Source organism: Bubalus bubalis, chromosome 17 (assembly GCF_019923935.1).
Source record: "Bubalus bubalis isolate 160015118507 breed Murrah chromosome 17, NDDB_SH_1, whole genome shotgun sequence".
Taxonomy (NCBI): Eukaryota; Metazoa; Chordata; class Mammalia; order Artiodactyla; family Bovidae; genus Bubalus; species Bubalus bubalis.
In genome coordinates, this window is record NC_059173.1 from 68,994,419 (window position 1) to 69,022,381 (window position 27,963).

At 38.8% G+C, this 27,963-nt stretch overlaps 1 protein-coding gene across 1 annotated transcript in view; it reads right to left on the reverse strand.

Annotated features, from left to right (window-relative positions):
- Nucleotides 1-5,190: 5,190 nt before the first annotated feature.
- DCHS2 (dachsous cadherin-related 2) overlaps nt 5,191-27,963 on the reverse strand; it is a 266,320-nt gene continuing 243,547 nt past the window's right edge. The window contains exons 17-20 of the mRNA XM_044930576.2: nt 19,679-19,809; nt 16,442-16,728; nt 15,729-15,861; nt 5,191-10,734 (exon numbers count right to left, since the gene is read on the reverse strand). Coding sequence (XP_044786511.2) covers nt 8,108-10,734; nt 15,729-15,861; nt 16,442-16,728; nt 19,679-19,809 — 3,178 coding nt within the window. The 3' untranslated portion in view covers nt 5,191-8,107. The remainder of the gene's footprint in view (nt 10,735-15,728; nt 15,862-16,441; nt 16,729-19,678; nt 19,810-27,963) is intronic.

A 27,963-nucleotide genomic window follows, 5' to 3' on the forward strand; every position in this document is an offset into this window, starting at 1 on the left:
CTTGGTCCTCGTCCCAAAGGTAGTTCTGGGATCTTTTTTCTATTTACACTTGCTCTTCTATAATCTCATCCGGATGACTTTAAATACCATCCCCAATCTGATAACTGCAATTTGTCTCTCTAGCCCTAAATTCTCTCTTAAATTCTGGACTCATGTCTATCTTTCTCCATATCTGTACCCAATTCACTATCAAGAACTAGTAGCACTGCCTCCAATATATATCTTGACTTCATTCACCTCCACTCATAACAGCTCAGCTGAATTACCATCATCACCAGCTGAGATTACTGCAATAGCCAATTGACTAGGGCACTGTTACCGCACTTCCTCCCCACCTCTGCCTTGGTCTAGTAGCCAGTTACTCTTTGAAAATTCAAATCTGATAATATCACCTATTGGGGCAGAAACTGTCAATGGCTTTATGTAACACTTAGAACAAAACCGAAATCTTTTACCATAGCCCACAAGGCTGTACATATTCTGAACCCTGCTGCTGCTGCTGCTGCTAAGTCGCTTCAGTCATGTCCGACTCTGTGCAACCCCATAGACGGCAGTCCACCAGGCTCCCCTGTCCCTGGGATTCTCCAGGCAAGAACACTGGAGTGGGTTGCCATTTCCTTCTCCAATGCATGAAAGTGAAAAGTGAAAGTGAAGTCGCTCAGTCCTGTCTGACTCCCAGCGACCCCATGGACTGCAGCCTACCAGGGTCCTCTGCACATGGGATTCTCCAGGCAAGAGTACTGGAGTGGGTTGCCATTGCCTTCTCCAATCTGAACCCTAGTTACCTCCATAATTTTATTTCCTGCTACTCTTCCTCTCACTAATTCTGGACCACATTGGCTTTAGTTTTCCAAACACTAAAAGTGCTCCTATCCCAAGCCCTGTACTTGTTCACTCATGTACCTTCAATATTTTCCCCTCAGATCTTTGTGTGGCTCATTCAATTCATTCAGTTCAAACAGCACCGTATCAAAAACATGCTTCAAATATTCATTCAAAATTGTATTCCCCCACAACCTTGTCAATTATTGACGTCTTCTTTTCTTTTCTTTATAGCTTTTAAAATATTTTCTTCTTATAATAACACTTACCATTACTTGAAATTTTATTTTAATTTTGTCTCACTCAATAAAAAGGAAGTACTATAAATGCACTGGTTTTATCTATTCTCTTGACTCTAGTATCTCCAGAGTGCAGATCCATACTTTGTCCACAATAGGTACTAAATATTTGTTGACTAAATTTATGAAGTATTTCCCAATTGTCACTTCTCATAACTTGCTACAGTACTATTTATTGTCATAGTTTGAAGTTTTCACATTACTTTTGCTCTTATATTTAAAAAATGGTCTTTCCCACATTTATTCTATGCTTTTCTTCCAGTCCTTATGGTTTCATTTTAACTTTTACTCATTAATCTAGCTAAGATTCATTTTGTTTATGGTATGAGAAGAAATAATATCATGTTTACTCCTTCCCTCAATTCCTCAGTATGCTTTAAATAACCTGTAGTTGTTTAAAGTATCACTTTCCAACACATACTAAGTATATACATATATAGAATTTCCATCATAAATTATTTATATTGCTTTTATTTTGCATTTTAATAAATTTTGATGATAGCATTCTAGGCTTATCTACTTGACTATATTCTCTTCTTTTATTGGTGGAACTGCATTCAAGCCATAGGTCAGTTACAGTTTAATACACAAACTGAAATTAAATTAAACCAACGTGCTTAGTCATGTAATGTCACTGTCTCAAACAATATGCTTTTAAATGACATCTATAACTTGTTTCTATTATGTCTAAAACTCATATGCGATGTATGGATATTGTGAGGAAGGGAGGAAGAGAAAAAAAATGAGATTAAAGATGGAAATACCTGGGCATTTAGAAAAGGCAGAGGAACCAGAGATCAAATTGCCAACATCCGCTGGATCATGGAAAAAGCAAGAGAGTTCCAGAAAAACATCTATTTCTGCTTTATTGACTATGCCAAAGCCTTTTACTGTGTGGATCACAATAAACTGTGGAAAATTCTGAAACAGTTGGGAATACCAGACCACCTGACCTGCCTCTTGAGAAATCTGTATGCAGGTCAGGAAGCAACAGTTAGAACTGGACATGGAACGACAGACTGGTTCCAAATAGGAAAAGGAGTACGTCAAGGCTGCATATTGTCACCCTGCTTATTTAACTTATACACAGAGTACATCATGAGAAACACTGGACTGGAAGAAACACAAGCTGGAATCAAGACTGCCGGGAGAAATATCAATAACCTTAGATATGCAGATGACACCACCCTTATGGCAGAAAGTGAAGAGGAACTAAAAAGCCTCTTGATGAAAGTGAAAGAGGAGAGTGAAAAAGTTGGCTTAAAGCTCAACATTCAGAAAACAAAGATCATGGCATCCAGTCCCATCACTTCATGGGAAATAGATGGGGAAACAGTGGAAACTGTGTCAGACTTTATTTTTTTGGGCTCCAAAATCACTGCAGATGGTGACTGAAGCCATGAAATTAAAAGACACTTACTTCTTGGAAGGAAAGTTATGACCAACCTAGATCTGCTAAGTCGCTTCAGTCGTGTCCGACTCTGTGCGACCCCAGAGACGGCAGCCCACCCGGCTCCCCCATCTCTGGGATTCTCCAGGCAAGAACACTGGAGTGGGTTGCCATTTCCTCCTCCCATGCATGAAAGTGAAAAGTGAAAGTGAAGTCGCTCAGTCGTGTCAGACTCTAGCGACCCCATGGACTGCAGCCTACCAGGCTCCTCCATCCATGGGATTTTCCAGGCAAAAGTACTGGAGTGGGGTGCCATTGCCTTCTCTGATAGCGTATTCAAAAGCAGAGACATTACTTTGCCAACAAAGATCCGTCTAGTCAAGGCTATGGTTTTTCCTGTGGTCATGTATGGATGTGAGAGTTGGACTGTGAAGAAGGCTGAGCACCGAAGAATTGATGCTTTTGAACTGTGGTGTTGGAGAAGACTCTTGAGAGTCCCTTGGACTGCAAGGAGATCCAACCAGTCCATTCTGAAGGAGATCAGCCCTGGGATTTCTTTGGAAGAAATGATGCTAAAGCTGAAACTCCAGTCCTTTGGCCACCTCATGCGAAGAGTTGACTCATTGGAAAAGACTCTGATGCTGGGAGGGATTGGGGGCAAGAGGAGAAGGGGACAACAGAGGATGAGATGGCTGGATGGTATCACTGACTCGATGGACGTGAGTCTGAGTGAACTCTGGGAGTTGGTGATGGACAGGGAGGCCTGGCGTGCTGCGATTCATGGGGTCGCAAAGAGTCGGACACAACTGAGCAAATGAACTGAACTGAACTGAACTGAAGAAATTCTACAATATTTTGATAGGCTCTTTACACTGACTTTCTCTCTCTCCTATGACTGGTTAAAAATCACAGAACTGTGCTAGAATTCCCACCTAATGGGATTAAGGCTTAAGTGCTGCACCTTCACACTATGACCTACTCTGTGCCCATTCACATGTGTGCTCATTCATTCTAAGAACATCTGTATTTCATAATACAGGTGGAGACCAGGCCCTGGCCCTGAGGGTTTGCTATCTAACAAACAAATCCATGTATTTAGTTTTCTAACCAAAATAATTCTTTCTCATTCAAGAGATGCACTTGTGCATCTGTTACTTATTTGATATGCTTTTCCTTCTCTCCTACTCACTTCACAGTTTTGGTTTAGCAAATATATTGGGTGAAATGAAGAAAATTATATAGACCAAAATAGTAGGAAGTGCTAAATTGTCATTAATTAAATAGCCAAGCGTCTAAGAGAAAGAAATAGCCTGAAGCCATTTGTGGCTGATTCTTTCTAAGGTTGCCATAATTTTGTTTCTAATAAACAAATTTCTTTGATGCATATGGAATTAAAATAATTTATGTCACCAGAATTCAAATAAAATTGATTATACTTGAGAAGACACTATTGATTATGTCTATATGTGGTTACAAAGTTAAGTAATATATAACTTTTTAATATAAAATCCCAACTACCAAGCAAGCACTCATTTTTAAAAAGAATGAGCTACTGGGAAAAAAGACTAGGTATTAAAATTCCATATTCTGTCCCAGCTTCCATTATATGGGAATGTTACCTACTCAAAATAGTGGCTCTTACAATGTCAAGGTTATGTAGAGTGGGGAATAAGGTAAGGCAATCATTCTATTTTTTTTAATTCACTCCCCCCCCCCCCAAAAAAAGACCCAAAACCACAACAAATTCAAGTGCTTATGGTCAAATGTATTCTAGTTAATTGTTGCCTAGCTTTAGGTTCACAACTTGATAAACCTAAATTTTCAGATGATGGAGGGAAAGACTTGAATAGGAAGAAGGTGGAAAGAAATTCTTTTAAAAGGAGAGAGATTCTTCAAAAGGATGAACTTTCAAAGGGCAAGTGACTCAGCAAAATCTTCACATGTAAAAACTTGTTTTCACAAGTCTTAACCTTTTGCATTCTTGCATTTCTCTACCCATGCCCTAAACTATCCCTTTTCAGCTTTGACTGTCTGTTTTCTCTTCTGTCCTTTGTTCTTTCTCTCCTTCCCTTCTTTTCTCCCTCCATCTTTGTAACAGATGGAAGCTGCTTTCAGTGACTCACACTGCAATGCCCAGTTTGGGTTATAAATAAAGCTTCTGCAACTTCCCTGATCCTGGAATTCCTCTTGGACAGAATGAGTTTCCATACAAACTCTCTCCAGCTGTGGCCAAACAGATAGCTCTATTCTTTGAGCTCAACTAAGACAAACCCAATGAGCTTATCCATAACATCACATGTTCACTTCATATCCTTCATTGCTCTGCAGTGGGTTAACATCTTAGATCCTTTTAGTTATGTCTTGCCTTTTTTTACTTAAAGTTAAGGTATGTGTAAAATGTCAAAACGAAACAAAGTAACAAGACATGTTTGGATGGGAACAATTTTTAAATTAATAATTTTCATTACCATAACTTCTAGAAAACACAGTAAGGGTGGGGCTCTGAAACTGAGGGTAAAGGTTCTGAGAACCTTTTTCACCTGGACATCTATCATGGACCAAGTGTGCACACTTGTAAGCAACTGGTAGCTTACAGTGCATTTTAATATTTTTACAGAACAGTTAAGTTATCAAATCCCTGAAGATGCAGCATTTTCCCTTTCTTTGCCTAGGAATCTGTTTTGGAAGCTAATTCAATGATTACTACTAGGACATGGAATCTTGATATTCATTTGGTCCTGATTTACACCAGTATTTTTAAGGCTGCCAACAAGAAAGTCCAGAATTTCAGTCAGCCAAAATTCCACAAGAGACAACTGTCTTTTATTTTATAGCTTATGAATTTGGGGCTTAATATGATTTTCCACTAACAAGTTCTGTACCCCCTCCAGAGTGCGAAAGCTGGTGTGTAGATCAGCAAAGTAACACAGAACATATGAGGCAAGTTAATATTAAACTTGAAGGAAAACCGTACAAATTATATTGTTTACTTAGGAAAAAAGCACTCTAGTTGAAAGGGCTGACATATGACTTATTGCAAACACTTAACCAGCATGTTCACATTTTTACTCTCAACTCTACTGTAACGGTCATTCGGAGGTGGTGCAGCATGGATACTGTATTAATAAAGTCATCAATTAAAAATCCACTAGACGTTGGTAAGGAATAGCACTAAATATTTCATGTCTTCTGTTTTTATTAAATGTTTAGGAAACATGCAGAATCATGTCCAGAATGAGTAATAAAATCACAGGCACATAACTTATGGAAGAGTTAGATAGATAACTTTTTAAGCATAAGTAATGAAGAACCTGTTTAATTAAAAACAACAAAATGGTCTTTGTTACAAGAAATAATTCTGTTGCCAAACAAAACTTCCGTGTATAGTTATGTCAGGTGAGTGTACGCTCCTCAGTTCTGTCTCGTCACAACAAAGATTTGGGGTGATGGACATTAAAGCCCTTGGCACGTCACAGCTCTCAGGTCCTGGACAGACTGTGTTACAGCTCTTAGACAAATCAGTGTTACAGCTCTGTTACAGCTCTATTTTATTTAGAAAATAGGGGGCAAATCCATCCTCGAAGCATGAGGGCACATTTTTATATGTTTTTTCCTCCCCCTGGGCCTGCCCTATGTAAATTGGGCTAGCCAGGAGTGCTGTTTGTTCTACCTGAGGTCCTCACTCTGGTCCTCAGACCTTCCCTTGTTCTATTTTTGCGGGCTTTTCCCTTTCTTGTCTTTTGGCCACCCCCATTCTGGACTTCTGTTTCCGATTCTAACTACCTAACAGTTAGAAGAGGAAATCAGTATAGTATTTCTTCATATGCTCAAAGAAATCTTTTGAAGGAAATCAAAGAGAGAATAAACATTGGAATGCTGAAATAACTGTTATTATCATCTTTATAAAAAACTATGAAATCTTCTTCTCCAGATGCCAGAGAAAAAGAGAGACAGGCATTCATCTTTTACTATTTACTTGTTCCATACCTAAATCACTTTCCCTAGGATTCCAGCCCTCTTAAAAAACCTGCGTGTTTCATACAACTTCTAGTATATAACTGATAAAATCAGCACAGGAAGCCTCAGAATTATTTATCTGCAAAACTAGATATCAAACATGTCATCTTACAGTGTTTCTCAGTAAAGACACATTAGTTATCTCACATAACTTTACAGATGAGGCCTACTGAAAGAAAACATAAAGGAAATGTTTCTCTAGCTGAATCCCATAGTAACTGCTAAGAAAACCACACCAGATGCCCTCTAGACTCGATGTTAGACTCCTAAACTCTTCTTTCAAAGCCTGGCCACATTACCTACCTTGGATGACTTCTGGACAAGCCTCATCAAGATGTGCTCTGCTTTCTTGGAAGGGATAAGAATCTCTGATGAATTCTCTGGTTCATCAGACAGAAAGAGATAGCGGTATATACATATATGAGCACCAAACTACACCACTATATTTCTGAACCAGTAGCTGTACAAAACAAAATTATTTTAACCATGTTGACAAGCTGCTATATCTAATGACTATTAAAACTAAATATAAGTATGAACAAATGGAATAAAGACTTCTGACATCTATTATTTACTTTTATAAGAATATTTACATAAAATCATTAAAATATGTTGCTAAATTATTATATGAAATTTATTATCAGCAAATAACATAATTTTACCTGTGTAAAACCTCTTAAACTGACATTGAGTGGATAAATTATTTCTCATATAAAGTTACTGTTTGTAGAAGAACATGAAGAAATATATTCAAATTAATCTTTAAAGGTTAAAGTCTGTATCTGTACCACGTTACAAGATCATTTTATTTTTAAAGAAGGCCAAGGAAACACATCTTTGGTGGCAGACAACCACACACTTATTGCTTTATCAGTACTAGCTCTTCATTTAAAACATGCATTTCTGGTTCATTTAATCAAGAATAAATTTGTTTTATTTGACACAGAGTTATGACAAATTTCACTCTTAAGTTCTCATTAGATTTCCAAAAGACACCCTACTAAATTCAAATTATGGCTAACCTCCACAAGTGTGCTTTATGGAGGAAGTGGAGAAACGCATTTTCAACTATATCAGATCTGCAGCCAATTGCTTCATTTTATAACTTGTTTATCCTTCCAAATTTTCCCTCTCTGTTACTTTCTGTCCTACACTCATTCTTTATTCAGTCTTTACTAATTTTGCTTTATAAATAGCAGTATAATCAGCAGTAATGTGACCAAAATGCAGTATATTATATTTCCATTCTTTTTCATATAAACATTTTGGCAGTCAGTCAAGTTCACTGTGACCTTTGGAAATCTAGCCATACAGAAGACCAGGTATGGTAGAATATACACTACTTAATATATACAAACTTGAATCCTGACAGCAAAACGTAGAGGTTAAAAGACAGAGTAACTTATCATTAAGGCTGAAATAAATTTGATAAACTTAAATGAGAGGGTTCTAAAAACCCAGACTAAATTATACCCCTCACTTGTAGATGAATGAACCTCATCTCAAGGAGCTTGCTTTGGAATGTTTTGTCCAGTCATTCGTGACCAATGGGGAGCAGGTGCTCGATATCACCATTGTTTTATATTTGAACTCCATCTGCTGCTTTAGGTTCAAGGCAAGAACCACTCAAATGTGTCCCAAATAATTCTCCATCTGACAGCAGGGGAGTCATGGCAGGGGTCTGTGTGGTCAGTAGTGAAAGAGATGGGGAAAAACTGAGAGTCATGTCTTCTGGCAGAGAACTGTGATGATAGCGAATGGGGGAGTGTGGGTATTTCTGAAGTACCTGCCTTGAAGTTATGGCTGGCATTCTTGGTGGAACTGCTTTAATCCCATGTTGGGCAACTGCTGTTATCAAAGGGGGTGGAAAAACAAAAGATTTCTTCTCTTTTGGAATGCCAGGCATATGTAAATGCTCATCCTTTAGTTTTGCAATATCATTAAATACTGAGGCAAGAGGTTGGAATTTGGGTTCCCAACTAAGGAGATAATCCCAGGGATATCTCATCATGACATCATGATCAGAGTCTTTCTGGGCTGAGAGAGCTGCACATCCTGCTTCCTGATCACTTGAAATAAAGACAGTCTCTTTTCTGACATCAGTCTGGGTGTCCACTTTTACCTCTCTCTTCTTCAGTGGCTGGGGTAAGACATTATTTTGAACATAGGTCATGCCACGGCCCTCTCCTTGATCTCCTTCCTCAAACATATGGCTGGTTTCTGCTGTTTCAGCAGTGACCATCACATCAGTTCCCCCAGACAAACAAGAGAGCTGGTCTGAGTCCCTTGGAATCCCAGAGTCTGGCACCCTGGACTCCTGATCACTCAAAGTTGAGTCATCATCCTTTCTGTAAGGGTGTTCATTTATCCTCTGGATTTCCTTATCTTCTGCTGTCTCTCCTTCCACAGAACAGTGATCACTGGAGTTTGAGTGCCTATACAGATGTGCAATGTCCTTCTCCATGACTCTTATTAAACTCAACCATTCAGGTGTGGAGTCCACAGGCACTGCCTTATCACCGCTTTCATTAGTTTTCTGGAAGGGTTTCAGTGCACTGGCATCCCTGGTCAGTCTCAAATTGATATCTAAGGATGATGACATTTTCTTTTCTTCATAATTATTTATTGCATCTTTTTGTTTATGTTTTAAAAGCAGTACAATTAGAATGAAGACAAGCAACAAAAACACTAGAAAGGAGATGGTGAGACTGATCAAAAAGCTGCTAGCTGATCCTGCAGAATGTTTCCCTTCTGAGGAAAAAGACACATTCACAAAAACAGTACAAGATGTAAACTTGGAGTCCATTTTGGGGCTATGAGCAATTATCTTCATTTCAATGGTGTCTTCTTTGCCAACTTGACTTTTTATTAGGGGAAGTGCTCTACTCAAATAAATATTTCCATTAGTTTTATTTACTGAAAAGAAAGGAGATGGAGTTTCAAGGGAGTAAAGGATGACTCCGTCAACACCAGCATCTGCATCTGATGCTTCCACTCTGCCAATCAAATGTCTTACATGACTCTTTTCTGGGAGGTTGAAAAAATATTGATCCTGAGTGAAAATGGGTTCAAACTCATCTATCCCTTCAACATCCACCCAAACCACTAAGGAGGCTGTTGAGTCACCCTTGTCTTTGGCCTGAACTATGAGGCAGTATTTGTTGTCATTTTCATAGTCAAGGACTTGCTGGGCACTAATATCCCCTGTTAAAGGGTCAATGAGGAAGAAGTTATGATCATGTGGCGTTTCATGAGGGAGAGGACAGGGTGATACAATAGAATAGGTCATGTCTCCATAAGGACCTGCATCAAAATCCAAAGCATTTACAGAACATATGGTGGAGAAAACAGGTAGATTTTCAGGAACAGCACAGTTCAAGTTTGGGAACATAAACTGAGGTGCATGATCATTATCATCCAGGACATTGACAAACACAATTGCAAAAGAGAAATGCTTCCTTTCCTCATCTGAAGCTTGGACAGTTAAAATAAATTTTATCGTTTCTTCATAATCTAGTGGTTTAATCAAAGAAAGAACTCCAGTTTTTTCTTCTAAGCAAAAATGCTGCTTCTCATTTCCAGAGGTTAAGTAGTAGCTGACTTCCGCATGTGAGCCCATGTCACGGTCACTCGCTGAGACCACAATGATGGGACTCCCTGGAGGGGCACTTTCCTTGATGTGGGCATAATATTCCAGACTGCTGAATGCAGGTGGGTTATCATCCACATCGAGGACTTCTATTGATACAGTGGCTGAGGAACTCAGTGGAGGGCAACCATGGTCAAATGCCAGAAGGACAAGCTCATGACTGGCAGTTGCTTCTCTGTCCAGATGGTGAAGCAACACTAGATAACCAACTTGCTTATAAGAATATTCTGAATGAATAAAACTAGTTTCCACATGGAAATTGTTCTGTGAATTACCACTGATGATAGAATATTCAACATGTGTGTTTTCACGGGTCCAGTCACAGTCAATGGTTGAGAAGGTGACAAGTGTGCTTCCAACTGGAGTGTCTTCACTTAAGCTAAGATTATAATATTCTATTGCAAACTCAGGGGCATAATTGTTCATATCTTGTATTTCTGTCTCCACTAAGGTAACAGCCTTCAGGTCAGGGAATCCACCATCACTGGCTTCAACAAGAAATCGAATTGTTGATTTTCTCTCCATAAGGAAGACAGGATTGATAGTAAATATTGTGCCTGAAAAACAACACAGCCTTACAGTGTTGTGAAATAAAATTTGTATGATCCTCTTAGTCAGCAAATATTTACTAATATGTAAAGTTATCTGTTAGATGTGTCATTTAAGTTATAACCAAGGGTAACCCTAAATAGAAAGCTTAAATTATTATATTTATACTTCTGTAACACTTAAGATTCAGAAATATTCATGGGGTTCACTCAATTAAATACATGTGCTGCTTAAAGATTATTTGCCATAATTTTTTTAAATTCATTTTTGTATGGTAAATTGTCCCATTACTACTTTTTAAGGAAAGGTGGCTTCCCAGGTGGCTTAGCAGGTAAATAATCCACCTGTAGTACATGAAATGCAAGAGATATGTGTTTGATACCTGGGTTGGGAATATCCTCTGGAGAAGGAAATGGCAACCCACTCCAGTATTCTTGCCTGGAGAATCTCATAGACAGAGGAGTCTGGAGGGCTACAGTACATGGGGTTGCAAAGAGTCAGACATGACTGAAGCAACTGAACACACACACATTCTTATTTGAATAATGTATAACTCATTCTACCATCAATAGAAACATGCATAGAGACATTCTGGCATAAATTTCTGGAAATATCAGATGGTATTCATTCGAGTCAAATGAAAGTAGTAAATATAATAATGCAGACTTAACAACTATCGCTTAATTCTATATAGGTCTTTCCTAAAGCTATGGGTTTATTCAGCAAGTGGATTTTCCCACTATTGATGAAATATATGTAATATATTTTATCATTTTAAAATCCACATTTTAAAATATATGTAATACATTTTTATTATTCTAATATATATATATATATGTATGTAGGTAAAAATGTTTTTCTAAGGTAAATGTGCTTTTAGTACAGCCATGAAGAAAGAAAAAAAAAACCAGTATCTTTTAAATGCCACATTTCAGTTAGAGTCCCACTATGAACTCAGCTGACAAGGTAACAGTCAAGATTTTAAAAACATTCTAATCAATGTCTTACTGTAAAGTTTGTTGCTAATACAAATAAAAAGAAAAGTGCTGCCAGGATTGTGATTTGCTACAGGCAAGAGAGTGAGACACCCTAAGACAGAGGGACAGAAAAGTCAAATTCCTGACATATTTAAATCCACACAGTAGCCATTCATCCACAGGCCACGGGGCTACATTAGCTACTTCTCCCAATTATCACATTCCGAGGGCCTCATACCAGATTCTCCCTTCAGGCAATCCTGAGGTTAACTTTTTAAAATTTAGAATATAATTGACATACAACACTGTATTAGTCTCCAGTGTATACAAGATAAGGATTCAGTATTCATGTAACTGCAAAACTATCAGAACAGTAAACCTAGTAACAGTAAACCAGTTAACATCCATCTTTCCAAAGTTAACTTCTAAGTCAGCTCTCCCTTGTGAAATGACGCGGTGGCGGGTACAGATGGGGAACACACAGCATAATGCGTCCCGTGTTCAGTCGCTCAATCGTGTCTGACTCTTTGCAGCCCCATGCACGGCAGCAGGGCAGGCTTCCCTGTCCATCACCAACTCCCAGAAGCTTGCTTAAACTCATGTCCATCCAGTCGTTGATGCCATTCAACCATCTCATCCTCTGTCGTCCCCTTCTCCTCCTGCCTTCAGGACCCTTTCCCAGCATCAGGGTCTTTTCCAGTGAGTTAGTTCTTCGCATGAGGTGGCCAAAGTATTGGAGCTTCAGCTTCAGCATCAGTCCTTTCAATGCATATGCAGGACTGATCTCCTTTAGGATGGACTGGTTGGATCTCCTTATAGTCCAAGGGACTCTCAAGAGTCTTCTCCAACACAACAGTTCAAAAGCATCGATTCTTCGGTGCTCAGCTTTCTTTATAGTCCAACTCTCACATCCATATAAAAGCCATAGCTTTGACTAGATGGACCTTTGTCCGCAAAGTAATGTCTGTACTTTTTAAAATGCTGCATAGGTTTGTCATAGCTTTTCTTCCAAGGAGCAAGCGTCTTTTAATTTTATGGCTGCAGTCACCATCTGCAGTGATTTTGGACTCCAAAAAATAGTCTCTCACTATTTCCACTATTTCCCCATCTATTTCCCATGAAGTGATGGGACCAGATGCCATGATCTTAGTTTTCTGAATGTTGAGCTTTAAGCCCACTTTTTCACTCTCCTCTTTTACTTTCATCGAGAGGTTTTTTAGTTCCTCTTCACTTTCTGCCATAAGGGTGGTGTCATCTGCATATCTGAGGTTATTGATATTTCTCCTGGCAATCTGGATTCCAGCTTGTGCTTCATCTAGCCCAGTGTTTCTCATGACATACTCTGCATATAGTTAAATAAGCACAGTGACAATATAAAGCCTTGAGGTACATCTTTCCCTGTTTGGAACCAGTCTGTTGTCCCATGTCCAGTTCTAACTGTTGCTTCCTGACCTGCATACAGGTTTCTCAAGAGGCAGGTCAGGTGGTCTGGTATTCCTGTCACTTGAAGAATTTTCCACAGTTTGTTGTGATCCACACGGTCAAAGTCTTTAGCATATTCAATGAAGCAAAGTAAATACTTTTCTATGATCCAGCAGATGTTGGCAATTTGATCTCTGTTTCTTCTGCCTTTTCTTAATCCAGCTTGAACATCTGGAAGTTCTCAGTTCACATACACTTGAAGCCTAGCTTGGAGAAATTTCAGCATTACTATGCTGGTGTGTGAGATGAGTGCAATCGTGTGGTAGTTTGAACATCTTTGGCATTGCCTCTCTTTGGGATTGGAATGAAAACTGACCTTTTCCAGTCCTGTGGTCACTGCTGAGTTTTCCAAATTTGCCAGTATATTGAGTGCAGTAATTTTACAGCATCATCTTTTAGGATTTGAAATAGCTCAGCTGGAATTCCATCATCTCCACCAGCTCTGTTTATAGTGATGCTTCCTAAGGTCCACTTGACTTCACATTCCAGGATGTCTGGCTCTAGGTGAGTGATCACACCATCATGGTTATCTGGGTCATGAAGATCTTTTTTGTATAGTTTCTGTGTATTCTTGCCACCTCTTCTTAATATCTTCTCCTTCTGTTAGGTCCCTACCGTTTCTGTCCTTTATTGTGACCATCTTTTCATGCAATGTTTCCTTGGTATCTCTAATTTTCTTGAATAGATCTCTAGTCTTTCCCATTTTATTGTTTATCTCTATTTTTTTTTTTTTTTTGCATTGATCACTTAGGAAGGCTTTCTTATTTCTCCTTTCTATTTTTTGGAACTCTGCATTCAGAAAGATATATCTTTTCTTTTCTCCTTTGCCTTTCGCTTCTCTTCTTTTCTTAGCTGATTATAAGGTCTCCCGAGACAACCATTTATTCCTTTTGTATTTCTTCTCCTTGGGGATGGTTTTGATCACCACCTCCTGTACAGTTTTATAAACTTCCATCTATAGTTCTTCAGGCACTCTATCTATCAGATCTAACCTCTTGAATCTATTTGTCACTTCCACTATATAATCATAAGGGATTTGATTTAGGTCATATCTGAATGGTCTAGTTGTTTTTCATACTTTCTTCAATTTAATTCTGAATTTGGCAATAAGGAGTTCATGATCTGAGACACAGTCAGCTCCAGATTTTTTTTTTTTTTTTTTTTTTTTTGCTGACTGTATAGAGCTTCTCCATCTTTGACTGCAAAGAATATAATCAGTCTGGTTTCAGTGTTGACCATCTGGTGATGTCCATGTCCCAGGCCCTGTTATTTTTCTGGAGTGTGCTCTGCTATGGACAGTGCTTTATTAATTATTCATCTTTATTAAGTTTGGCTTTTAATGTCTGTTGTTCAGTTGCTAAGTTAAATCTGACTCTTTGTGATCTCATGGATTTCAGCAAGCCAGGCTTCTCTGTCCTTCACTATCTCCCAGAATTTGCTCAAATTCATATCTATTGAGTCTGTGATTCCATCCAACCATCTCATCTTCTATTGCTCCCTTCTCCTCCTGCCTTCAATCTTTCCCAGCATCGGAGTCTTTTCTAATGAGTCAGCTCTTCACATCAGGTGGCCAACATATTGGAGCTTCAGCTTCAGCATCAGTCCTTCCAATGAATAATCAGGGTTGATTTCCTTTAGGATTGACTGGTTTGATCTTCTTGCTGTCCAAGGGACTCTACTTGCTGTTATATTTTCTCTATACAATGCTTAACTTTTCTGTAATCACTTGCCTGAATGCATTTTACAACCATAAATGTCTTGATCTCTAATAACCAAAGAGCCTTGTGAGGCATCAAAGAAATAAGAACAGCATCAAAACCACAGAACATTCTACTTAATGAGTAAATGTCTCTCAGTCATGTCTGACTTTTTGCAACACTATGGACTGTAACCTGCCAGGCTACTTTGTCCATGGACTTCTCATGGCAAGGATTTTGGAGTGAGTTGCCATTCTCTTCTCCAGGGAATCTTCCTGACCCAGGGATTGAAGCTGGTGTCCTGCATTGCAGGCAGATTCTTTACCATCTGAGCCACCAGGGAAGCCCACTGCACTTAACAGAGGTACTCAAAAAACTTTCCTGTTTCAGTTTTTTGTGTTCCTTGTTGAATATATGATACTATTACCCAACTTCTTATACTTGGCTTGGGAAAAAAGCTTCCAAATTCTGGTAACATGCAGTCTTAAGTTCTAAATGAATCCCTTCCATTTTACTTTGATTCTTATGGAGGCCTGGTTAATTACCCCAACTGTAATCAGACAGCTGAACGAACTGGTGTTTACTATACTGAGGTCTCTGAATTTCTGTGCATTTGCCAGCATTTAATCAGTTCCTTTTTCTTTCCAACCACTGAGATGTTGGAGAAGAGAAACAGTACCAGAATTTGCTACCACAGCATCTGACATGAAGAGAAATAAGAAGGTGCTGTCTATGATCCCAGCAGGAGGGCCTGGGGCTATTTTAGGCATATTTGGAAAGGATTATTTCAGGTTTCCTCTCTGTAACCCAAACCTATGAATGCTACAGCCACTACAAATAACTCACCATTGGTAGGATCAACTGAAAACATCTTGGAAGAGGAGAGGATCCTGTAAGTCATGTTCTCACTGCTTTCCACGTCTGTGGCCACAACGGTCAGCACTGGATGCCCCAGAGGCACCAGTTCAGAAATGGTGACCTAAGGGGAAAAAGAAGAAAGAGACAGGCCCTGTGCTTAAAGAACGCAGCTATTTTCATGAACAGAGCCAGGACCTGACTCTTTTATTTATTTTGTTTATGGAAGTAACAGAGAACCTGACTTTATTAGGTGTTATTAATTTATAGAGTGGACATATTAAGAAGATTGTGTTAGTAGTTCCAGAATTCAGAAAAACAAAATTAAAAAATTTTAAAAGTTGTTTCATGCAGTATTGATTTTTATTATGAAAAATTTCCTTCTAGATTATTTCTGTGTAGTGGAGGATAGCTAATGCATTCACTAATGTATTCACTAATGTTTCATTACACTGTACATTGTGTAATTATGAGCCTTATGTTACTTACATACTTAAGAAATTGAATTGAATGAGAGATTCAACTCCATATGTACTTCTATTCTCCATGATGCTAAATATAAAACTCTCAGCACCAACTTAGGCAGTAAAAACAGTGAATACTATCTGTCTGTCTCCATTACTTTGTTGACTATGGTTCAGTTTGCATTATTCCCTGTTCTTTCAAGTTTGGTCATGGTCTCAGCATCTCTTTATGCTATTTACCTGGTAAGAATCCTGAGAAAATACTGGTGGGTTATCGTTGACGTCCAGCACATGGACAGTGACTGTCCCCTCTGTTTGGTGTGCCAAATCTGAAATTTGGATCTGCAGCTCATATTTAGTAGCTTCCTCAAAATCCAGTGTTTCAACCAGCACCACTACCCCAGTGTTCCGATCAATAGCAAACTTGGTTCCAGAATTACTCTCTTTGACAAAACTGAAGGTGAAAGCTGGATTCGAATCCACATCATAAACTGATATCCGAGTCACAATCGTGCCAGGCAAAGAATCTGAAATAGTCATGACCACTGTTAGTCTCCATTAAAAGTCATCCTTTGAAATATTTTTCTTTAATAGTTCAATCCAAGCATTTTTATTTTATGTCCAATATGATTTGCTGTTTCTTGGCATGATTTCTCATACAAGGCTCATTACAAACTGAACAAAAACTCTGAAGAATTTATGAGCCCAATAAAAGTGAAAATTTACCACTGCGTAGGGAATTGAAGAGGTAGACAATTTTCAATTTTTATATTTCACTTTTTATCATATGTTTATCACACAATCCCAGCACCAAGAAACATTGTAAGTCACTTATTTGTACTATGTAATTTCCATATCAAAATCATATATTCATGGGTGATGTGGGTGGGAAGAAGGCTATTATTCAAAACATTAATACAAAACATAAAATTCTGAAAAGCAAGCAAGATTTAAATGAAAATGTTTGGATACTAAAGCTAGATACTTAGTTCCTCATATTCATTTTTGTAAAATTATTTCTTTTGAGAGGCACACACTGCTTCCTTCTCTTAAAACCCGACTCTCAAAATTATCAAGACTATAGAAAGTATACCTCATACTGGCGATCACAAAAGATCTCTAATAGTATTCACACACACAAAAATCACAAGTAGATGACATGGTAAATGTCTCACATAACATATGTGTTCTTTAAACTGCCATGACAGGGACTTTGGTTTGGACTTCATAGGTATGGTACAGGTAGAAAGAAGATTCCAGGACATTTGGAATAATTCCACTGTGTATGAGACTAATAATTTTCATATTTCAAATTTGAACATCCTTGACATGCACCAATTACACTTGACTCCTTCTGGTAAGTTTTGATAGACACAGTTTAGTTTTGTGATATATTTATTCTGAGCACATTACTGCATTTTGATTCCAGTGCATGTGCTTTAGAATAGCACTTTCAGTAAAAGCAGATGAAAACACATCAAATAGGTGAGAGGTAAAACTAGACAATTTTTTTATTAGTATAATATTTTAAATTATTTAAAATATTTATGCTGCTGCTGCTAAGTCATTTCAGTCGTGTCCAACTCTGTGCGACCCCACAGACGGCAGCCCACCAGGCTCCCCCGTCCCTGGGACTCTCCAGGCAAGAACACTGGAGTGGGTTGCCATTTCCTTTTCCAATGCATGAAAGTGAAAAGTGAAAGTGAAATCGCTCAGTTGCGTCCAACTCTTCTCGACCCCATGGACTGCAGCCTACCAGGCTCCTCCGCCCATGGGATTTTCCAGGCAAGAGTACTGGAGTGGGGTGCCATTGCCTTCTCCTAAAATATTTATAGGTATTCTTATATATAAAAATTGCTGGAATATAGCCCTCTTTGAGCAGTGATGTTTGTAATTTGTTTGGAAAGTGAACATAACAAAATGTTAGGCACATTTTAGGAATAAGTTGGATATTAAGAGTGAAAAGAGAGAGGAGAGTGATGGGCCACTATCTGCAATTTCAACTATAAAAAGTTGGGTTGGGTTTTACCAGTATAGCTATTGACCACAGGCAACTTTGAGATCACAGACTATGGAGTCATCATGTAACCCAGAGACCCAAACAATTAAGATTAATCAGCATATCATGTAAAACTTTGTATTTTCAACCTCCATCATTAATGTGATAAAAGTTTTCTGCAGATGTTGAACTGTAATTTATAGTAGAGGAAAATGATGACTGTGCAAAAATCATCCAACTTCCTTCACTTATTACTTGTCATTAGTATATTGCAAATAAAACTGAGCAGGGACCTATGGGGCCTTCCTGGGACAAACCCTCCTCCACCATGGCCTTTCCTTGTCTTTTTTCTATAGAAAAACTTTAGCCAAAGAATAAATTTAGGGAATTCCCTGGCAGTCCAGGGGTTTGGACTCCTTGCTTTTGGCCTGGGTTAAATTCCTGGTCAAAGAACTCAGACTCTGCAAGCCACCCAGCATGCCCCCATAACAAATTATTAATAAACTAAACTTAATCAGAGAAATGAGGAGACTCAGAAACAAAGGAAAAAACAGTCAAATAGGACAAAATAATAACAGTTCAGTCCTTAAGCAAAGTCAAAGACCTTTAGTTCTTCCTCAAGGGCTATAGATAACATTCTGAGCCATATTCTATGAGCTGTCTTGTAGACAATGAAACCCTGACCAGGTGGAAGAAGTTAACTACATGATGACTAGACTGTAGCCATAACATAAACTATCTGAGAACTGATCTCAAAGAAATGAGAATCAACCAGTCCTGGAACAGAAGATTAACTGGGCTTAAAACAATCAAGAAAATGGTCAGATTACCACATGACCAATTTCAAGATGATTCTCAGAGGTGACTCTGCATGGAGCCCCCTTACTCTAACCATACACCCATGAAGCTCCCTGTTAAAAGCTGTTGCCCCCTATTAGCACTGAAGAATTGGCCTTTGGACACAAGTATTCCTTCTTCCCCAAGTCACTGGCCTCCTGAATAAAGCAACCTTTCCTTTCCAACACTTGCCTCTCGAATATTGGCTTTCAAGTGGTGAACAGCCGAACCTGAGTTTGGTAACACAAAGATTGATACAGTTATCAGTCTAATAACATCACTTTCTCTCAGGGGAGCTTTAGGGTGACCATCACAGCCAACAAAAGATGCTTCTTCATTGAGCAGATTTCACTTTTAAGAAATGTCTGTATACAAAAGAAGCTGTGTGAAGTAGTGGTTTGACCTTGGGAGATCAGCTTCCTGTTGGTTTGAATGCAAACCCCAACTTTAACTTTTAACTTCTTTGACATTTTATATTTAATTTTTGACTCTCCATTTTCTATTCTGTAAAATGAAGATAAAAGCAATTTATAGTTGTGTGGTTGTTGAGGAATAGTATGCGTACTTAACACAGCATCCAGTTGAAAAAATAGTAGGTGATATACAAGTTAATCAAAACCATAATTTCAAATCACACTTACTTTCGGCAATTTCCACTGCTTCAGAGGGGAGAAAAGTTGGGGCATTGTCATTTATGTCAGTCACCTGTATCTTGATCACAGTTGTATCAGAAAGCCTGGGCATGCCTTTATCTGTTGCTTGTACAATCAAACTGGTTTGGAAAAGAATTAAGGAATGTTATCCATCATCCAGAGAATAAGAATACCACGTAAATATCAAATATCCACTTGAAAATTTTAAAATGAGCTGACTAGCTTTTTTATTTCTCCCCTGACTTTTCTAAAAGGAATCATTTAAAGTTTATTTCATAAGAATGGTAGTCTGAGTGTATTTTTTGACACATTTAAAGAATCAAATCAATCTTGGTTATTTAAAATAAATGGACTCTCTCTGGGAGACAGACTATAAATTTCAGTCCTTTTCTACTAAGAACAACTTAAAAAGTACAAACACCAATACCTGTTCTTTAAGTAGACTGCCTCCACTCTGCCACATGTGGCCTGAATATTGCTATTGATACATATTTCCATTTTACTGCACCAACAAAAGATAGAGTCACTAAAAGTTTGTTTTGTATTATTTTTTTCAGATCTAAATTGCAAATCAATCAAAATTGAAGAATTAACAGAGGGCACTGCCATGAATAATACACATGCAAAAGATGCTTTATTGACTAGGGCTGTAAAGTAGAGGTAAAAGTCCATGATCTGAGAGAATCTACACGTAGTGATTCAGTCTCTCTTGGATGACGGTACAACTCGTTTCTCCAGTAGCTGACTCAGAAACCTTATTGGTGTCTTCAACTTCTCCCTTTCTGTCACCACCCTGACACACTTCTACTCACCACCCTGAGTCACACTTCTACTTTATTTCCCATTCTTAGCTTACCTGGTAAGTGTGCTTTTTCTTCCAACCTTAAATTTTTAAAATCATGTAAAATAGATTAGAGATACCAATGGAAGATTTCATGCAAAGATGGGCGTGATAAAGGACAGAAACGGTAGGGACCTAAAAGAAGCACAAGAGATTAAGAAGTGGCAAGAACACACAGAACTGTACAAGAAAAGATCTTCACGACCCAGATAATCATGATGGAGTGATCACTAACCTACAGCCAGACATTCTGGAATGTGAAGTCAAGTGGGCCTTAGGAAGCATCAATACAAACAAAGCTAGTGATGGTGGTGAATTCCAGTTGAGCTCTTTCAAATCCTGAAAGATGATGCTGTGAAAGTGCTGCACTCCATACACCAGCAAATTTGGAAAACTCAGCAGTGGCCACAGGACTGGAAAAGGTCAGTTTTCATTCCAATCCCAAAGAAAGGCAATGCCAAAGAACACTCAAACTACCGCACAATTGCACTCATCTTACATGCTAGTAAAATAATGCTCAAAACTCTCCAAGCCAGGCTTCAGCAATTTGTGAACCATGAACTTCCAGATGTTCAAGCTGGTTTTAGAAAAGGCAGAGGAACCAGAGATCAAATTGCCAACATCTGCTGGATCATGGAAAAAGCAAGAGAGTTCTAGAAAAGCACCTATTTCTGCTTTATTGACTATGCCAAAGCCTTTTACTGTGTGGATCACAATAAACTGTGGAAAATTCTGAAAGAGTTGGGAATATCAGACCACCTGACCTGCCTCTTGAGAAACTTGTATGCAGGTCAGGAAGCAGCAGTTAGAACTGGACATGGAACAACAGACTGGTTCCAAATAGGAAAAGGAGTACGTCAAGGCTGTATATTGTCACCCTGCTTATTTAACTTGTATGCAGAGTACATCATGAGAAATGCTGGGCTGGAGGAAGTACAAGCTGGAATCAAGATTGCCAGGAGAAATATCAATAACCTCAGATATACAGATGACACACCCTTATGGCAGAAAGTGAAGAAGAACTAAAGAGCCTCTTGATGAAAGTGAAAGTGGAGAGTGAAAAGTTGGCTTAAAGCTCAATATTCAGAAAACCAAGATCATGGCATCTGGTCCCATCACTTCATGGGAAATAGATGGGGAAATAGTGGAAACAGTGTCAGACTTTATTTTGGGGGGCTCCAAAATCACTGCAGATGGTGACTGCAGCCATGAAATTAAAAGATGCATACTCCTTAAAAGGAAAGTTATGACCAACCTAGATAGCATATTGAAAAGCAGAGACATTACTTTGTCAACAAAGGTCCATCTAGTCAAGGCTATGGTTTTTCCAGTGGTCATGTATGGATGTGAGAGTTGGACTATAAAGAAACCTGAGTGACGAAGAACTGATGCTTTTGAACTGTGGTGTTGAAGAAGACTTTCGAGAGGTTCTTGGACTGCAAGGAGATCCAACCAGTCCATCCTAAAGGAGATCAGTCCTGGGTGTTCATTGGTAGGACTGATGTTGAAGCTGAAACTCCAATACTTTGGCCACCTAATGCAAAGAGCTGACTCATTTCAAAAGACCCTGATGCTGGGAAAGATTGAAGGCAGGATGAGAAGGGGACAACAGAGGATGAGATGGTTGGATGGCATCACCGATTCAATGGACATGGGTTTGGGTGGACTCCGGGAATTGTTGATGGACAGGTAGGCCTGGTGTGCTGTGGTTCACGGGGTCACAAAGGGTCGGACACGACTGAGTGACTGAACTGAACTGAAAAAAGCATCAACTTTTTGTTGGTTTAAATTCCACTTAGTAGGAAATAATCACTGCTTATCTATGGTTCACAAAGCATACAGGCTGCCTTGTATACTACTGAAGTTGGGCCATCATTAGAACAACTACTTAAATTTCACACTTTAAGAGCCTAGAAATAATTCCCTGTTGAAAGTCTGTTTTGTTAGCATGAATGTAAGTCAGGTACATACGGAAAAATTTTAGTAAAAATAATCGACTAATCATGTTCTCTGCCCCTGCTGCCTGCCCCTACCCAGTGTCACACTAAAGTCTCAGCAAAGACATTAAAGTTATGGCTCTGTTGATTCTTCCTCTGTGGTCATAAGGACTCTTATTTTCACAGTATTACAATTTCAGGGGCTCTATATAATGCCTATGTCATGTTAAAAAGCAAGATTCTTTGACATAGAAGAAATATGATTCTGTTTCAAAACAAAAGGACAAGTCAAAGGTTTCTCAGTGGCTTGAGGCACAAATGAAAAATTATGGAGGTAGATCCACTGAAATTCTACACATAACTTCTATGAGACCTCAGGTTTTTTGTGATGGCTCTTTGGCAGGCTTTGCAAAATTCTTGGCTGTTGTCAGCCCAACTGGCTCCATGTTCCAAAATGTTGCCCTGATTAGCATATCAGCAGAGATGATATATGAAGTTCACCAGATAAAAACAGTCCCATTCTAGTTCAGAGCATAGTTCTCCTAATCTACCAGTGGTGGGAAGCTGCTTTTTATCATGTTGAATTTTAAATGAGACTTCAATCAGGCAGATTCTTTTCTGATTGCCTTAATACCTAAAATAGTGATAGAGGACTTTTCAAAACTCTCTCTCAACAGTTTATTAAATATATTCCCAGAAGTAAATGTTTCTTCTGTAATTCCAAGAGAAACAAAATATCAGTCAACCTCATAACACCTCTGAAAGGAAGAGCTATAACTTCTGGTTATATCTACACAGGTTTTATTTCCTATTCCTCTAGAGACTCTGCTATAACAATGGCAAAAGAACTTAGAATGAGGTATATGTTGATAAGGCTAAAACAAAATGGGTGAAGATATTAGTGAGTGGAATGGGTGAGAAGTTTCAACACATGTCTGAAAAATGCAAGCAGACTGAGAAGCGGTTAAAGATGTGTGTGAGTGTGTGTGTGCGTGTGTGTGTGTGTGTGCACACTCTGAGTCATGTCTGACTCTTTGAGACCCCACTAACTGTAGCCTGTCAGGCTCTTCTGTCCATGAAATTTTCCAGGCAAGAATACAATGCTGGAGTGGGTTGCCATTTGTTACTCCAGTGGTCTTCTTGATCCAGGGATTGAACCCACATCTCTTGCATCTCCTGTACTGGCAGGTGGATTCTTTACTACTGTGTCACCTGGGAAGTCAGGTGGCAGAGGAATGCGTAGATTAAAATGCATCCCGCATTTGAAGGAAGACAAGGATGAGTGAGAAACAGACTTGCCCCCACATAACCAAGGAGAGGCTCAAAACATGGCAAAATGCAGGGTGAGCTATTGAGCTAAAAATAGCCTAAAAGATTAAATTCAAAATATAGAACAATCAAGATCCTTTGCCAATTTCTTTTCACTCCCAGGCAAAACAATGTCTGATGTTCATACTCAGTAATATTGAGGGACTGTCCCTGAAGAAATGAAATCTCCTCCTGAAGGGGAAAAACCCTCTCTATATATTGCTATTTACATGTCATCCTGCAAAGTAGTCAAGTTCTTCTCTGGTTCATCTGAAAGCCAAGCATGCTGGTCAATGAGATCCATCAGGAGATTCTGACTTTGATATTGCCTCACTTAGAACCAAGGATGGTTATTTACTCACAGAAAGTCTCTCACATGAATAAAAGAGGATAAACTAGACAAGTGGAAGAAATAAATCCAGAGGACACAGAGATTTTGAAAGAGCAAAAGACTAGGTAAAAATAATTCCAACTAATGTCTTCGGAGAGCTATCATAACACATAAATAAGAACAAGATGCTATGGAAAAGCTCAAAGATTAAGAAAGAGTTGTTGAAAATTATAAAATATATAATATTCAAAAATTTTTAAACTAAAAACAACAAAAAAAGAAAGTTTAGATGGTTATAATTAAGAAAATCTCCCAGAAAAATAAAACAACAAAAATAAACCCCCACACAACAAGAAAATGGAAAGTAGAGAATAAAGTATCAGTGACAAAGGATCAATCCTGGCAGCCTAACACTTGACTGAATAGGATCCAGGAAAAAGAAACCGGGTACAGTAAACAAAACAAAACAAAACAAAAAAAAAACAATAAACGGAAGGGAAGTAATTATCAGTGAAATAATACCAAAAAATAGAACATTTATCCTCATTAAAAGAGTACATCAAGTACTCAGTACAAGGAAATACCCACACTAAAGTACATAATCACAAAATGTCTAAACATTGCAGACGAAATAACCTGAGAATCTCCACAGAAAGTGCAAAAAAAAAAAAAAAAATCACGTATCAAACATATTAGAATGGCATCAGACTTCTCAATAGCAGAACTGAGTTTTAAAAGATAAAAGAACAATGCCTTCAAAAATCTAAAAGAAATGTTCAACTTCTATATTATCCATTGCATAAATCACATGTGAAAGTAGAATAAAGGTGTTTTCAGATGTGTAAGAACTAAAAGAATTTACTCTCTTGGCACCTTTTCCTACAAAACTACTATAAAAGTAAGAGAAAGACACGGGATCTTCAAGGCATGAAACTAACATAGGAAAGCAGTAAACCAGTCACAAGTCATGGGGCCCAGCATTCACCCTGTTTATTTAACTTCTATGCAAAGTACATCATGAGAAACGCTGGGCTGGAAGAAGCACAAGCTGGAATCAAGATTGCTGGGAGAAATATCAATAACCTCAGATTTGCAGATGACACCACCCTTATGGCAGAAAGTGAAGAGAAACTAAAAAGCCTCTTGATGAAAGTGAAAGCGGAGAGTGGAAAAAGTTAGCTTAAAGCTCAATATTCAGAAAACTAGGATCATGGCATCTGGTCCTATCACTTCATGGCAAATAGATGGGGAAACAGTGGAAACAGTGTCAGACTTTATTTTGGGGGGCTCCAAAATCACTGCAGATGGTGATTACAGCCATGAAATTCAAAGACGCTTACTCCTTGGAAGGAAAGTTATGACCAACCTAGACAGCATATTGAAAAGCAGAGACATTACTTTGCCAACAAAGGTCCGTCTAGTCAAGGCTATAGTTTTTCCAGTAGTCATGTATGGATGTGAGAGTTGGACTGTGAAGAAAGCTGAGTGCCGAAGAACTGATGCTTTTGAACTGTGGTGTTGGAGAAGACTCTTGAGAATCCCTTGGACTGCAAGGAGATCCAACCAGTCCATTCTGAAGGCGATCAGTCCCGGATGTTCTTTGGAAGTAATGATGCTAAAGCCGAAACTCCAGTACTTTGGCCACCTCATGCGAAGAGTTGACTCATTGGAAAAGACTCTGATGCTGGGAGGGATTGGGGGCAGGAGGCGAAGGGGACGACAGAGGATGAGATGGCTGGATGGCATCACTGCCTCGATGGACGTGAGTCTGAGTGAACTCCGGGAGTTGGTGATGGACAGGGAGGCGTGGCGTACTGCACTTCATGGGGTCGCAAAGAGTTGGACACAACTGAGTGACTGAACTGACCTGAACTGAACTGGAGAGGCATACTGCCCAGCTAGATCAGGAGGAGAGGAAACAGTAGGACTCAGTTCTCCAAGAAACAGAAGATTTGATAGAATACATGATATGAGAGGCATATCAGGGGAGAAAGATGAGTGGGCATGTCTGATAGAGCTAATGGAATATTGACAAGGAATTAAGTACAGGGACATAGCAAATCAGGTGAGCAAAAAGAAAGATAGTCATTAACTCTGGGGATAAGGGGAAGAGTAAGGAAAGAACTATAATTATGAAATATGACCTGGCTCTGAAGTAAACACCTGTATAACCATGACTGCAGCCATGAAATTAAAAGATGCTTGCTCTTGGAATAGATTTCATCTTCTCTCAGTTCCTATTTCTCCCAGCCTTGAATTCATGGGGGAATTGGTGAGTGGTGCTTTTGCACATTGTGGCCAGTTTAAATGATGTGAACACTGAAACCATGACACAAATAGGACAAAGCTGGAAGGAGTTAGATTTAATTGATAATTAGACTCCACTGAGTAAGAACTCTGTAACAGAAAGTCATTACAATCAGGAAATACATAGTTCCTGAAACAGGGCAGACACTCTTGAATCTGAATTTGTAATCATTCAGGTAGCAACTAGACTGAGATTTACCTGCAGTCAACTATGGAGAGAAAAAAGAGGTTTGTGCTTAAAATTACTAGAGAAGCAATGTAGCAGGGTTTTATTTATATGATTGATTTCAATGTTTATATAATAAGTATCATAACAACTGATTACACTAAAATATTACTCAAAAAGATCCTACTACTTAAGACAGGGTAAGACCTTAAACTAAACTTTTAAAATACCTTTGAAGTAATATTTTGAAATATATTAAACAAAAAGAACTAAACACTTAATCAAATGTTTAGAGTTGGGAAGTTTTTCAGAGGAATATTAATCCCGTCTGCCCAGGAACAGATCCCATTTTAACTGGTTCTTGCTGTTTAACCACAAGAGGAGGCAACGGCAACCCATTCAGTATTCTTGCCTGGGAAATTCCATGGACAGAGGAGCCTGCTGTCCAGGGGTTGCAGAGTGGATACGACCGACAGACTGAGCAACTGAGCACATTGAGCCATAAGAATACACTGCACTTTCCTGGCATAACATGTAAGTAGTCTGGCTTCGGAGAATACTGAGGCTTGGGTCTCTTGTATTCTTCCTTTTTCCCTCAAAAGGAAGTCTGCTATGTGGCCAGTATGGTAGATGCAGCACAACACAGCATCAAGACACCTGGTGCTAAGACGTGATCGACGATGAAACGGTTCTGTGATCCCGAGCAAACCTGCATGTCACCTGTCTCATCAGTGAGTGAGAAAAAGCCTAACAACTTCCCTGGGGGTGAGGGGAAGATTGCAGGAAACGCTGTGTATGCGGCCTTTCAGAAAAGCATATAAATACAAGGCTGACTGAAATGCATGGTAAGGAAATCCAGAAACAAACTTCCTCAGAAACAAGGCTTATGGTTTCTTAGGTTTTCTTCCTAAAGTTGTCCAATTTTACGGGTGTGTTTTCACTCAAAAAGGCCTGCAGGACAGCACCGTGGGGCACCCTGTCCCCTCCTTCACCTAGTCATACATGCTAGGGTTCCGTCTTCACCGGTGCACATATACCTCTTCTATACGATCAGTTTTGTTGTCTTCCATGAAAGCTGGGTTATCATTCTTGACGCAGCCCCCATTCACAGATATTTTGTGTCCCTTAGAGTTTTTCATTTTCTTTTATAGACTGTGAATTCCCAAATATCTCTGTATATATGCCTAGACACTTGGGAACACCCACTTTTAAAAATCACAGAAGACCTATGACACATTCTCTCTTTCACAGAATTTCTGTGTAAGTCTGGCATATTTTGAACTCTAGGCAAAAAATATATCTCTTCTTGAATGTGCCCTTTAAGATGATCATTTCTATCAGAACGCAGTCATGTAACATGGACCTGATAACAGGGTTGTACTT